This window comes from Oryctolagus cuniculus, chromosome 1, assembly GCF_051225735.1.
Source record: "Oryctolagus cuniculus isolate XC-2025 breed Fujian yellow rabbit chromosome 1, ASM5122573v1, whole genome shotgun sequence".
NCBI classification, from domain to species: domain Eukaryota; kingdom Metazoa; phylum Chordata; class Mammalia; order Lagomorpha; family Leporidae; genus Oryctolagus; species Oryctolagus cuniculus.
Genome location: NC_142867.1, coordinates 130,155,128 through 130,170,773, shown reverse-complemented (window position 1 = coordinate 130,170,773; position 15,646 = coordinate 130,155,128). Strand labels below are relative to the sequence as shown.

The 15,646-nt window shown below is 42.4% G+C and overlaps 1 protein-coding gene across 1 annotated transcript; it reads right to left on the bottom strand.

Moving 5' to 3' along the window:
- Positions 1–341: 341 nt before the first annotated feature.
- On the bottom strand, positions 342–7,964 carry LOC103345346 (syncytin-2). The gene is made up of 2 exons (XM_017338022.4): positions 7,656–7,964; positions 342–2,142 (listed from the first exon to the last, which is right to left on the bottom strand). The coding sequence occupies exons 1-2, from the start codon at positions 7,666–7,668 to the stop codon at positions 935–937; spliced, it is 1,221 nt and encodes a 406-aa protein (XP_017193511.2). The 5' UTR covers positions 7,669–7,964; the 3' UTR covers positions 342–934.
- Positions 7,965–15,646: the final 7,682 nt, after the last annotated feature.

Below are 15,646 nucleotides of genomic sequence, written 5' to 3'. Positions count from 1 at the left end.
CACTTCCAATACAGCTCTCTGATCTGCACTGGGAAAGCAGTGGAAGATGGTCAAGTCATTGGGGCCCTGCACCCACATGGGACACCTGGAAGATTTCCTAGCCCCTGAGTTCAGATTGATCCAGGTCTTGCCCTTGTGGACATTTGGGGAGTGAACCAGTGGATGGAAGACTTCCCTTTCCTCTACCTCTGCCTCTCTGTAACTCTTGTGTTTCAAATAAATAAATCTTTTAAAAAAAATTTATTGGGTACCCCGGCCCGTGGGGTAATTAACTAGGACACGAGGAGGGCAGACCTGAATGGAGAGACAAACCAGACACGAGAAGGGAGACCAAGACAGTATTCTGATCAAGGTCCCACTTTATTGGAGAAGGAGGCAGCTTATATAGTACAAGGCAAGGATTGTGGCAGTCGAGGGCAAGCAGGGGTCATTTTACAACATAGTTTGAAGGAATGGTTTTACAGGAGTTTTAAATCAACATCAGCTTGACAAGGGGAGTTACCGTGGGGTTTTACAGCCACCAAATACACTTATCAAGATACAAGAGGTCATGAGGTCAGGGGGCACTGAAGCCAGAAGGCCAAGTGCCAACCATTATCAGTGATCTGTACAAATGGAGCTTTCTAGTGATTTGTAGTTGAAGGTTAATCTAAACAGAGGTGTATACAGGGAAACCAGCACAGTGACTCCCAACATCTTCCCCTTCTTTGTATATAGCAAGGTGAGGTTACATGTCATTAGCGCTATACCGCTACGTTTTTGTGAGCGGTGCTGTTTTTTATTTATAATGAAGCAAACAATGGTGCCTGTCTTAGGTTGTGGGATTTACCAGCACATTCTTACCCATCATCAGAATCCATTGTTATTGATGAATCCCTGTCTTAGGTTGATACGTGCGGCAACCCATTTTACCCGTCATTGACTACCCACCATCTTATCTTCTGAGGGAATTCCAATGCCTAGTCAGAAAATACACAAAACACCTGCCGACAAGACCAGCTGTAAGGAGGTGTATGAGGAAGATTACAATCCCCACAAACAGTTCTTTAAGCCAGGAGAAATTTGGCAGCCAGGATGTAAGCCAATTAAATAAGCTCTCGGACCCTTTGTCTTGAGTAAAGTGAGAAGCAAGTTCTGTGAGTTTTTGGATTTCAACAGCAATACTATGAGAGTTATCAGTAAGATTAAAACAACACATATTTTTAACTTGATTGCATTTTTTGTGATGTAATAAGAGAAGATAATCAATGGCTGCACGATTATCTAGAATACCTTGCTGTAATACTTGTTGTTCTTCGTTTAACAAAGACAAGGCTGTTGAGGTACTATTAATATTTTTTACCATAGTGCATGCAAGTTTTGTAACAGTATTATAAGCACCTAAAGCTAAACCAGGAACCCCTACTAATGAAAAGGCTAGAGCGTCTACTTCTTCCTTTGAGAGCAGATTTACTGCATCATCACAGGATGGATCTAATTGGTGTAAAGATTGACTCTTATGCCGATTACGTGTGGTATTCTTATAGTCTAACATCTCAGGGGAAGGAAGAAAGACAGTTAGTCTGCTAAGGCAACAATGAGTCCCATCAGAAATGTTAGCAGGGATATAATTAAAAGTAAAATTACCGCAGGAGAAAAACCAACCTTCTGGCAACAGAATATGTCCAGTGCCATAAGATATTTTTTGAGTCTTATTACAATGTAATCCATTACCCAATTTTTTACATTTTGTGGTACAATTTTTTATCACTGCACAAGTGTCATTTTTTGACACAGCCACATGAGGCGTCATTAACTGAATTATGTCCTTAGGTAATTTATAAGACGGAGTTCCCCAATTGTATGAGTCTGCATAAGAAACAGTCTTGCTTGGGAATTGTGAGAAGAAGGTAAGATTTTTAATCTCTTCGGCTGGATGACAAACAGGCAGCAGACAGGATCCCAAGATAGCTCCTATGTGCACATCCTGCTGGAGGCAGATATTATCTGATCCTGTGATATCTGCAAGTCGTATCCAAATATTATCATGTTTCAGGGGAACACCACAGATGATCACAAGACTGGAGAGGAAGATTAAGATTTTCATCTTCTCTGAGGTGGACTTAAATGCTATCAGGAAAAATGGCAGAGTCTTCAGGATACCTGAAAAGAGAAGGAGAGTAACCTCAGGAATAAGGGCTTTTCCTGGGTTTATTAGTTAAGATAATTACAGGGTGAGAAACCCATTAGGGTGTAAGAGCATTGTCAGGAAGGTGTTTGTTTTGACAAGGGAAATCTTCAATAGGCCTTATCAAACGTTCAGGCAACCATCAGGCAGCATTTTCTTTGTTGTCAAACACACAAACAGATCCTCTTCCCCATATTAGCACAGGATGGAGCCATTCCATTTTGAAGTGAGAGGATCTTTCCACATGACTGTTGCATATTGATCCACTGACTGCGCATGCCAGAAATGATCAGCTGCAGTCTTGCCCTTATTATCAAGTGTCAAAAAGTTTAATACAAATAACGCATGATGGAGAACATTTTTAGGCATTCCTAAAGTGGGATACAAAGTCTGTGTTTTGAGGTTTTGAAGCATGTTTTTAATTGTTTGATGAGCTCGTTCTACAATGCCTTGTCCCTGGGGGTTATATGGAATTCCTGTAATATGCTTAATTTGGAGCTGTTTATAGAAACATTGAAAATTTTTCCCGGTATAACCTGGGCCATTATCCATTTTAATTGTCTTAGGTTTTCCCATAACTGCCATACAATTGAGTACATGTGCAATAACATTTTCAGAGGCTTTACCAGGGTGGGCTGAAGCAAAAAGAAAATCGCTAAAGGTATCAATAGTAACATGAAGGTATTTAAGCTTACCAAAGGAAGGAATGTGAGTAACATCTATTTGCCATAGCTCATTAGGGACCAGCCCTCATGGATTGATTCCCAAATGAGGCACAGGTAGGAAAGTGACACAGTTTTGGCATTGCTTAACAATCTGTCATGCTTGTTCTCGAGTGATTTTAAAAAGAAGGCGAAGGGTTTGAGCATTAAGGTGATGTAGGGCGTGAGCCTCTTTGGCCCGAGTTAGCGAGTCAGCTTCCGCAAAAAATGTTAGTTGAGTGGCCTGATCTATGATCTCATTGCCCTTGGCTAAAGGGCCAGGGAGACCAGAGTGAGCACAGATGTGACATGCATAAAAAGAGGCAACTCTGGCATGAATATAATGTTGTATTAAAGAAAACAAAGGTGAAGTGTTAGTAGTTGGCTTGATATAAGGTACTGTCTCTAGCAGCGGAATAGATTGAGCAGTATAGGCACTATCAGTGTACAGGTTGAAAGGGGAGGAGGGAAATTGGATGAATACCTGCAGGACAGCAAGCAGTTCCACTAACTGCGCAGAGCGATATGGAGACATTAAAGTAGAAACCTTGCCATTAATGGAAAAGGCAGCTCGTCCATTAGAGGAGCCAACCGTGAAAACAAGGAGGGCATTGGAAAGGGGTTTTAGGGAGGTTCGTACTGGAAAAACAACAGGCTGATATCGTAGAAACTGAAGGAGATTGTCAGCAGGATAATGATTACCCAAGTTTCCCATATACGATATGCAAGAGACTGCCCAGTCATCATCATTTTGAATGAGCCATTGAATCTGTGCAGAGTTATATGGTACAATTATTTTATCTGGGTCCTTACCAAATATTTTTCTACTGTGTTCTCTTCCCATTTTGATAATATTAGCCACCCAGGTGGTATAAGGCATTAAAACTTTAGAGAGAGCAGCAGGTAGATGTACCCAATAAAGAGGTTCTTTTTGCCAAAAAACTCCAGTAGGTGAAAAGCTAGTAGCACATATAACAAACTGTAAAGGCTGATTGTAATCAATAAAGGTGATTTGTTGATTAGAAATAGCTGCTTCAACTTCAGAACGCGCTTCCTGAGCAGGGGCATTTAAAGAGCGCTTGGAAAGGGGATCGGAGTCTCCTGTTAGGATGTCGAACAGAGGTTTAAGCTCACCTGTGGTCAATTTTAAGTAGGGACGGAGCCAATTAATGTCACCCAAAAGTTTTTGGAAGTCATTTAGAGTTTTAAGGTGATCAGTTTTAAGATGAACCTTCTGAGATAATACTTTATCAGTGAATAGCTCAAAACCCAAAAATAAGTATGGAGCCTTCAACTGAATTTTATCTGGTGCTATTTGAAGGCCTGCATCCCTTAGGGCTTTTGAGAGTTGTTGAGAAAAACAAAGAAGGCAATTAGAGTCTGGACCAGCAAGTAGAATATCATCCATATAATGGATTATATATATAGAAGAATCCTTTGATCTGAAGGGATCTATGACTTGGGCAACAAATTTTTGACACAAGGTGGGGCTATTGGCCATCCCTTGAGGCAAGACCTTCCATTGGAATCTGGGCATAGGACCTTTAAAATTTATTACTGGTAGGCTGAATGCAAAATATTGACGATCTTCTGGGTGAAGAGGAATAGTGAAAAAACAATCTTTTAAACCAATGACTATTTTATAATAACCTTTAGGAATAGCAACTGAAGTAGGAAGGCCATTTTGAAGGGCACCCATAGGGATCATAACCTTATTAATTTCTCTAAGATCTTGTAAGAGTCTCCATTTCCCCAATTTTTTCTTTATAACAAAAATTGGGGTATTCCAAGGAGAAGTGGTTGGTTCTATATGACCAGCAGCGAGCTGTTTCTGTACTAACGCTGTAGCTGCGGTCAGTTTTTCAGATGTTAGAGGCCATTGATCAATCCACACAGGCTCTGTTCTCACCCAAGAGATTTTATCTGCATGGCATACAGGCATGTCAATGGCCACTAAGGAAAATTTTTATAACCAATACCGGTGCAATCTGTTTTGATTTTAATTGTAACGGGAGTCACGCATCCTTGAGAGTTTTTTCCTAGTCCTTGGCCTGGGCGGTATCCCTGGTTAAGCATCTGTTGAGTAATTAATTCACTTGGGCTGCACATAAAAAGTTTCATCTGAGAAAGAATACTCTGCCCCATAAATTGACAGGCAGGCCAGCGACCACATAGGGCTGCACTGTGCCTTTGTTTCCCTCTTCATCTTCCCACGAAATTATCTTAGAACTTTGGAGAGGATTAATAGTTTGGCCTATTCCTTTTAAATGGGTTAAGGAAGGATCAAGTGGCCAAGCTGAAGGCCAGTCTTTACCAGAAATAATAGTGGCATCTGTTCCCGTGTCGACTAAACCCTCAAAAGTTTTTCCGTCCAGTTTAAGTTTTAACAATGGCCTTTTTTCGGTTATCTGACGCACCCACTATCAGAGGAACCAAAGCTTTGAGAAGATCTTTGTTTTTTATAACTGGGATTATCATTAAGGAGAGGCAGTAGTATTAATTGAGCTATTCTTTGTGCCAGAAGAATGGTTACAGGTCCCTGAGGAGCAGAGACCACAAGCTTAATTTCTCCAGTATAATCATTGTCAACAACACCTGGAGAGACATGGAGGCCCTGGATAACAGAACTTCCTCATCCTAAAACCAAACATTTTTGGAGGCAGAGGGCCGAAAATTCCAGTAGGCAAAATTTGAGTTCCGGATTCTGGGGTTAATACTGTGCAGGAGGTGGTACAGAGGTCCACTCCTGCACTTCCTGCAGTTGCCTGCATGAGGGAGGCAATATTTGTGGAGTTGGAGGCTGGGGGACAAACCTGACAGCCCCAGGGTTTGATCCCATTGTTGGTTTGGGCCCTGGGGCGGGCCCCTCATCCAGTTTCCCTGTTTCTGGGGCAGTGGGTTGCCTTGGATATCAGTTTTAGACTTATACTCAGATGCCCAATGTTTGCCTCTCTTACAACGAGGGCATAAGGAAGAGGGGACCGGCTTTTCTACTTTTGGGGTGGAACATTCCTTTTGAAAATGTCTGGGTTGTTTACAGTTAAAGCACAACCCTGAGTTTGATTTCCGGGACTGAAGTTGAAATGCGGCCCCAACCGCCAGGCCAATTTGAAGAGATACTGGATCGACATCCGAGCACAAACAAATGTAATCAGAAAGTGATTTACTTTGTCTATGAGGACGTAAAACTGCCTGACACGCAGTATTGGCGTTTTCAAAAGCCAGTTGTCGAACAAGATCACTATCTGTTTCTTTTGGGCCCATAAGTCTCCCAATGGCTTCTGTAAGGCGTCCCACAAAATCACTGAACGGTTCCTGAGCTCCCTGTCTTATTTTGGATATAGAAGAAACAATGAAGCCAGGAGATGGAAGGCCTTGCCAGGCCTGGGTAGCGGCATGTTGAATTTGCAGCAATAATCCTGATGGGAAAGAGCCTGTTTCTCATTAGTGTTAAAGGGATATTTTCCTAGAAGTTTGTCTAAGGTCCAGGTCTTACAATGGCCTCTAGAGGCCGTATTACGATCAGCAAGTCTTGACAGCGTTGTTTACATTCAGCTCTCCAAGACAGATACTGTCCCCTACTTAGGGAGGCGCTAGCCAACAATTCCCAATCATTGATAGTAAGCCAGTCCTCAGTTAGAGATTCCAAAAGTGATAATGTAAATGGTGCAGTCAGGCCATATTGAGAGACAGCACTCTTTAATTCCTTTAGATATTTATTTTTAAGGGTCGATACCCCTGCCCTTTGGTTAACTGTGGCTCTGTTTCCTCATCCTCTTCAGAGGAATCTTTTGCCTGAGAGGAAGGTCGCTCAGTTTGTCCCTCATCTTCATTTTCATTAGCCACATTATCCTCATCCTCGCCATGCCCCTCCTCAATATCTTCAATAGATCTAAGACCACGACCCTTTTGTTCCCTGAGAGATATTTTTATCTTTGACTGTGCTCTGGTTACCGGGAAGGCTTGCAGTGTGGGTCTGTGCGCCTCACCAGCAGATGACTCTTGCAACTCCAAGTCCAACAGTTGCAACTCCTTAATTAAGCTATTTTTCTCCTTTTTTTTGCTTGTAATAACATTCTAAGTTTATTGGCCTCATTTGTAACAGCCATAATAGCCTGACTAGTAACATCAGTAGTGCCAGGAAGAGAAGGTACAGAGGCCATTACAGGGGCAAGTAAAAGGGTGGGTGGTAACGTATTGAGGTGGCAGGACTGGAACAGGTGGCCAGTCTGGATCATGGTATTTAGTGGCTTCTTCTTCTAGGGAAACTTGATCCTCCTGGGGTAAAGGACCCCCTACTTTCTCCAAAGACTTAGAGAGTGCTGGGTAAATATGGGATTTTTGACTGAAGGGCTCCTCAGGTACAGGATTAGAGACTGAAGGGCATGGGGAGCAAGCCTTATTAAGTGAAGTCTGACTGTCCTTAAATTTCCTTTTTAAGAACGATTCTACATCCTCCACTGCCTTAGAGGCATCAGTGCGCAGATGATGGATCTGAAGAATATCGTTTATAAGGTTCCAATAGGAGAAAACCTGCACAGGAATTTTTTCAGGACCAAATGTATGATAATACTCTTTTAAACAACCGCCCACTCTTTGCCATTGTTTCTCATCTATCGTCCCCTCCCTCGGAAACCAAGGACACACGTCCTCTAGGAGTATAAAAAATGCTATAAGGTCTTTCGTTTTAACCCTGGCTCCTCGTGTCTTGAGTGATGCTTTTAACCCCTTCACAAAGAGTTCCTGCTTACTTAGTGTTTGCCCCATAGTTTCGTCGCTCCACTTACCCTCATAGCCCATATCGCAGACGGGTCAGCACGCGGTGGCCACTATGCAGGTCTTTACTCACCTTCTTCAGGCCCGTATCACAGACAAATTGTCAGTGGTGGCTGTTATGAGACAAGGCGGCGACCTAAATGAAACAGCCAGCTCTTCCAGCGACGTTCAGCTCAATTCCCATTCTTTGTGCCCCAAGTTGGGCGCCACTTGACCCAGCCTGCGGGGTAATTAACTAGGACACGAGGAGGGCAGACCTGAATGGAGAGACAAACCAGACACGAGAAGGGAGACCAAGACAGTATTCTGATCAAGGTCCCACTTTATTGGAGAAGGAGGCAGCTTATATAGTACAAGGCAAGGATTGTGGCAGTCGAGGGCAAGCAGGGGTCATTTTACAACATAGTTTGAAGGAATGGTTTTACAGGAGTTTTAAATCAACATCAGCTTGACAAGGGGAGTTACCGTGGGGTTTTACAGCCACCAAATACACTTATCAAGATACAAGAGGTCATGAGGTCAGGGGGCACTGAAGCCAGAAGGCCAAGTGCCAACCATTATCAGTGATCTGGACAAACAGAGCTTTCTAGTGATTTGTAGTTGAAGGTTAATCTAAACAGAGGCCTATACAGAGAAACCAGCACAGTGGCTCCCAACAATTGGGTATGTATGGTTTCAAGATTTCCAGGACCAAAAATAACTCTCATCTCAATTCTATTTCCCAAACATTTATGAAGTACCCCTGTCATATTTAATGATATTCAGAGGTCTACTGAAAAAAAATTCCATGATCATCAACAAAGACATTGAGAAAATATATTTTAAAATATATCTTTGGGCCGGTGCCGTGGCTCAATAGGCTAATCCTCCACCTTGCGGCACTGGCACCCCGGGTTCTAGTCCCAGTTGGGGCACCGGATTCTGTCCTGGTTGGCTCTCTTCCAAGCCAGCTCTCTGCTATGGCCCGGGGGTGCAGTGGAGGATGGCCCAAGTCCTTGGGCCCTGCACCCCATGGGAGACCAGGAAAAGCACCTGGCTCCTGGCTTCAGATCAGCGCGATGCGCTGGCCGCAGCGCACCGGCCACGCCGGCCATTGGAGGGTGAACCAACGGCAAAGGAAGACCTTTCTCTCTGTCTCTCTCTCTCACTGTCCACTCTGCCTGTCAAAATTTAAAAATATATATATATCATTGGCAAAAAATTATTTATTTAATGGAAAGTCAGGATTAGAGAGAGAGGAAGCGAGACACAGAGAGAGGTCTTCCATCTGCCAATTCACTCCCAAAACAGTCGCAAAAGCCAGGGCTGGAACCAACTGAAGCCAGGAGTCAGGAGGCTCTGCTGGGTCTCCCACATGGCTACATGGGCCCAGGGATTTGGACAATCTTCCATTGCCTTCCCAGGTGCATTAGGAGAGCTGGATCAGAAGTGGAGCAGCCAGACTCAAACTGGTACCCATAATGGATTCAGGCTATAGCTTAACCTTTAACTCTTGAAAAAAATTATTATTTGCACACAATTTATACCTGCAAGACTCAATGAAAACTACTATTTGTGTGGTTCAATAAAATAATATTTGAGCCAACATTGTGGTATAGCAGGTTAAGCCACTGCCAGCAACACTGGAATCCCATATAGGTGCCAGTACAAAGCCTCTCTGCATGACTTCCAATCCAGCTCCCTGCTAAGGTACCTCAGAAAGCAGAAGATGAGCCAAGGGTGTGGTCCCCTGTACCCATATAGGAGATATGGAAGATGCAGCCAGAATCCTGGCTTCCAACTGTCATAGCACCAGTCACTGCAGCCGTTTGTGTAATGAATCAGCAGATAGACTCTCTCTCCTCTTTCTGTAACTCTTCCTTTCAAATTAATAAATAAATCATTAAAAAAGATGAAATATGACCACTGCTGGACAAGTAACAAGAGTCAGAGTATTCTTATTTTATATATTATTGTTTAAGTTTGCCTCCTCCAGTTCTTACAAAAAGTACAAGCAATCCTTTGGGAATCAAGAGCAATCTGTCATCTCTAAAATAACTGATAACTGAAGGTTATGACAATGACAACCACTGTTAAATATGTGAATGGATTAAATAGACCCCAAGTAAATGCTTTCAAATGCTCAAAATTGGCCAAAGGAAAGGAGAATGAACTATACATAAAACATGATTGTAAAAAATCAAAAAAGGCAAGATTAAAATATCATGTCTCAAAAAGTTGACCCCATCTAAAATTATGAAAACATATATCTAAGTCCACTTTTTATTTTGTTAGAAGCAATGTTACTGACAAAAAGTATGGAGGGTTTAAGCTGTAAAGAGGCCAAGGGTGATACAGAGGAAACACACGCCTAAGCAATCTAACCCTGAGTCTTTGCCAATGGGTACAGTGTGGATTGCAGAGGAAGGTCACTGCAGAGGGCAGAGATATGTGCAGCAAGGGTGCATAATCAAGGCCTCAGTGAAGAGTGTCTCGTGTGTACTTAGAGTCTCTCCCTACTTCTGCCCCCAAAATGGGCAGATTGCTATGATTCCCCTCCATGCTCTAAGCCTCTACATGGGGTACACAGAAAGCACATAACTTATTTCTCTGTGAGCAGGTCTATGGACCAAGGGTAGCTACCTCTGGGGATAACAAGGGCGCCTGGCATTATTCAAGATTCTGGATTTGAGTGGAATATGGGACATTATGACTATTGAATTACACCATAAAATATGAGTATCATTTGGATTACCATGAGAAAAAAAGGAAAGTTGGGAACCCTATGAATGTCGAAAGAAAACAAAAAAGAGAGGTCTGAAGGTTAAGTTCTACTAAAAACAGTGCCACAATGAGAAATACAGATGAAAAAGATTATGAAGAACTGGTGCTGTGGTGTAGTGGGTAAAGCAGCTGCCTGCAGTGCTAGCATCCCATATGGGCACTGGTTTGGTGAGTCTTGGATGCTCCACTCCCAGTCCACTCTCTGCTATGGCCTGAGAAAGCAGTAGAAGATGGCCCAAGTCCTTGGGCCCCTGCACCCACGTCAGAGACCTGGAAGAGCTCCTGCTCCCTGGTTTCAGATGAGTGTAGCTCTGGCCGTTGTGGCCAATTGGGGAGTGAACCATCGGATGGAAGACTCTCTCTCTCTCTCTCTCTCTCTCTCTCTGCTTCTCCTGTGTAACTCTGACTTTCAAATAAATAATAAATAAATCTTTTTTTAAAAGGGAACTTATGGGATATGTACTGCATGGAATACTGACAGAGGTTAAAAAAAATAAAATCATTTAATTTGCGACAAAATGGATAAAACTGGAAAACATCATGCTTAGTGAAATAAGCCAGTCCAAAAAGGACAAATACCATATGTTCTCCCCGATCTGTGATAGCTAATATAACACCTAAGGTAATCTATAAAAATGAAATTTACACTTTGAGAAGCAATGATTGAATAGCCCTTGTCTCAATTATTGAGGAAGAAGTTTTTTTTATATTGAAATCTTTAATTAGTATAGTTAATCATATGTGTATAAAGTTATTTGCAAATAGATCTTAGTGAAAAGTAAGAATGCAAATAGGAGGAGAAAGAGGGGTGTAGGAGTGTGGGTGGGAGGGTGGGTATTGTTGGAAGAATCACTATGTTCTTAAAGTTTTAATTAGGAAATGCATGAAGTTTGTATTCCTTACCTAAAAGGTTTCTGGGAAAAAAAGAAGAGCATTCCAGGAAAATTTTTGTTTTGATTATTTGAGTCAAGGCTACTTGGTAGCAATATTTAAAAAGAAAATAAATTATGTTTTTCATCTTATTTATTTTTAGTGATTAATTGATTTGTTTTGAAAGACATAGTTTTGGGAGAGAGGAGAAGACAGAGAAAGATCTTCCAGCTGTTGCTCTACTCCCCAAATAGCTGTAACAGCCGGAACTGGGCCAGACTGAAACCATGAGCCAGAAGCTTCATCTGGGTCTCAAACATGGGTGGCAGGTGTCGAAGCACTTGGACCATCTTCTGTTGCTTTCACAGGTGCCCAAGCAGGGAGCTGGACTGGAAGTGGAGCAACCAGGAAACAAACCAGAACCCATAGAGGATGCTGGCATCCTAGGCAGCTGTTTAACCCACTATACCACAATGTCACAATGTCAGCCCCAGGTTTTCAATTTAAAATTGTGTGGCATTAGGTACCATTTGGACAGCTACAAAGAAACACTCAACAGGGAGTAGATATAGTGGTAAACATGCTGTGCAAGAAATACAAGCTGGAAGGAAACAGACATGTCAGACCAGATCGGGTCAAACCTATCAAGGTAAATTGTAGAGTGGAATCAAAAGGATACCAGTAAAAAGAGAAGAAACCATCAGTGATGTCATGATACAAACAGGATAGCTTCCAGAAGGCTTTCTAGTAGTTTCAACAATGGCAAGGCAAAAGATTCTAGAAGTGAGGCAGTCATTTAGGCTAGTGCCCTAGTGCTACAATAGCATTTCTGGCTGTCTTTTCAGCACTGGCTCCTAATTCTAGATTTTTGCAAATCTAGACACCAGAAATCAGTGTTGACAACTCAAGCAAGCAGGCTTCTGCAACTCAACTGAGAGGCAAGGACTACATTGGCTCTCAGCTATGACTTTGTTCCAGCCTTGGCTGCTGTGGGCATTTGAAGTGTGAATCAGTGGATTAAAGGTCTCTCTCGCTCTCTCTCTCTCTCTCTCTCTCTCTCTCTGTGGCATAGTAGGGCTAAGACTACACCCATGGTGCCAGCATCCCATATGGGCACCAGTATGTGTTCCTGGATGCTATTCTTCTTCTTTTAAGATTTATTTATTTATTTATAAGAAAGTAGAGTTACAGAGAGGGAGAGACAGAAAGAAAGGTCTTCCATCCACTGATTCACTCCCAAAATGGTCACAAACACTGGAGCTAGGAGTCAGAAGCTTCTTCCAAATCTCCCATGTGGACGCAGGGGCCTGATGACTTTGACCATCATCTACTGCTCTCCCAGGCCATAGAAAAGAGCTGAATCATTAGGGGAGCAGCTGGGACTCAAATCAGTGCCCATATGAGATGCCAGCATTGCAGGCAGAGGTTTAACCTACTAAGCCACAGCACTGGCCCCAGTTGCTCTTCTTCTCATCCAGCTCTCTGTTTATGGCCTGGGAAACCCAGAGGAAGCTCCTAGCTCCTAGCTTTGGATCAGCCCATCTCCAGCAGTTTGGGCCATTTGGAGAGTGGACCAGTGGATGGAAGACTTTTCTGTTTCTCCTCTCCCTGTAACTCTGCCCCTCAAATAAATAAATAAAATCTTTTTTCAAAAAGGTCTCCATATATTTCCATCTACTTCTTGTTCTCTCTCAAGTGTATAAATATTTTAAGATGGCAAAATATTCAAGTAAAGCAAAGACTAGAGAATTGTCTTTGGCTCTGACTATGGTTTATGCCATTGATAAATGTTTCGAAAAATGGAATAATTTGGCCAGCCACCATGGCTCACTAGGCTAATCCTCCACCTACGGCGCTGGCACCCCAGGTTCTAGTCCCAGTTGGGGCACCAGGTTCTGTCCCAGTTGCTCCTCTTCTAGTCCAGCATTCTGCTGTGGCCCAGGAGGGCAGTGCAGGATGGCCCAAGTGCTTGGGCCCTGCACTCATATGGGAGACCAGGAGAAGCACCTGGCTCCTGGCTTCAGATCGGCAGAGTGGGCCGGCCATAGTGGCCATTTTGGGGGTGAACCAAAGGAAGGAAGACCTTTCTCTCTATCTCTCTCTCACTGTCTAACTCTGCCTGTCAAAAAAAATGGAATAATTTACCTGAAAACATAACTTTGAAAGTATGAAATATTCCTAAGTAATCTAACTATGGAGAGTTATTTAAGTATGTGCAATAGATTCTATCCTCCACACAATTTCTGATCTGATCCATGAAACAAGTTCAGCCTCCAAAAAGCTTTTAAGGATACCCTACATTAACAATTCAAAATATAACCATTTTAATTAATTGTTTCTGAGGTAGCAAATTCTGTAAGTTTCAACTCAAACCATGCATGTAAAAAGTCTTGTAGCTATGGCAATAAAAAATTGAGACCAATGTACATTCAGCTCAGATGGCTTTAAATCTGGCAGCCATGCTTACTTTATCTTATATAAATCCTGATTCTGAATTATATTTTTATGCTTTTCCAATTTATTTAACAAAATCTCATAAAGCTCTTAAAGCACAATGTGAAAGAAGCTAAGGAACAAATAAACAACTTGCTGGCAATATATTTATTTTCATTCATTGGACTTGGCCACATGTAGATGTCTCTAGAATCTTATCTGCAAGAGAAATTACTTGCAGGGAGGGGTGAGACAGTCTAGGTTCTTCCTAGATTCTACTGTGCTAGCAAGATATTGAAGGAAATGCATATAGAAAATTGGGCATATTAGCTGGGCAATAAAAATAAAGTACCCTCCCTATGTGGGAATATAGGCTTTACACATGGGAAGAGCAGAAAAGATCCTGAAAGAGCACACACAACTCTACCAATCACTCAGGTTAAACATAGACTATTGTTAGGCTAATTAAAATATTAATTTGTTACCAATTCTGTAAAAAAATAATCAATGCCTGGGCCATCACTGTGTAGTAGTGGGTAAAGCATCAGTTCCAGTACACCTGCTCCACTTCTGATCTAGCTCTCTGCTATGGACTGGGAAAGCAGGGGATGAAGACCCAAGTCCTTGGGCCCCTTGTACCCACATGGGAGACCTAGGAAAATCTCCAAGCTCTTGGCTTCAGATTGGCCCAGCCCCAGCCAATGAGGCCATCTGGGGAGTGATCAGCATGTGGAAGACCTTTCTCTTTGTGCCTCTGTCTCTCTGTAACTCAGCCTTTCAAATAAATAAATCATAAAAACATCAATGTCAATGCATAGAAATAATTTATAATGTTCATCACGATTGTTCTTATAAGTAGCAGTACAAATTATGCTTTCACTAGTATCTATATTACAAAGAAAATTACTCAGGCAATACTGTTTTCCTTACAGTATTTTATGTATCTAAAATTCCATAAAAGTATGCAGCTTGAAAATCAGTTTTTGGCCACAATTATATCTATAGGAAAAACTGACATAATATACTAGTACAGCTTTCTGTAACTGTTCCATGTGACACTCCCCCCTGTATATAAACCTTGATATAATCCTTAACCACAGGGAACCCCCTGACATTTTCCAGTTCACTTGTTCTAGTCCATGAGACAACAGTAAATATGATACCAACATAGTTCAAAAAGTATTTAGCCTTTGGGAGTTTGCCTTCTTGCATAGTAATCATGTGGAGAATCCTGAGACTTGCCTGTTGGACACATGGGGCCTAGGTCTCAGGCTGCACAAACCAGACATTGGAAGGGTAGGCTTTATGGTACAGTAGGTGAAGCCACTTCTCTGGACATACCACATCACATACCAGAGTGCTTGGTGTGTGTCCTGGCTGTTCCGCTCCTCCAACCAAACTTCCTGCAAGTTTGTTTTTAAGATCTATTTATTTATCTAAAACAGAGTTACACAGAGAAAGGAGAGAAAGAGAGACAGAGAGAGGGAGGTCTTTTATCCACTGGTTCACTCCCCAATTGGCAGCAATGGCTGGAGCTGCGCCAATCCAAAGCCAGAAGACAGGAGCTTCTTCCAGGTCTCCCACGTAGGCACAGGGGCCATAGGACATGGATGATCTTCTACTTTCTCAGGCCATAGCAGACAGCTGGATTAGAAGTGGGCAGCCAGGACTCGAACTGATGCCCATGTGGGATTCCAGCACTGCAGGTGGTGACTTTACCCAACACACCACAACACTGCTCCCACGAGTGTCCTTTTGAGTCAATAGCTCATGGCTCAAAAACTTAGTTTCTGCTATCTGTATGGGATACCCACATGGCATTCTTACCTCCCTCGCTGTTGTGGGCTTTTGTAGAGTTATCCAGCAGAAGGAGGGTCTTCTCTCTGCCTTTCAAATGAATAAATTAGTAAAACAGTATTGATATGTGATATGGAAC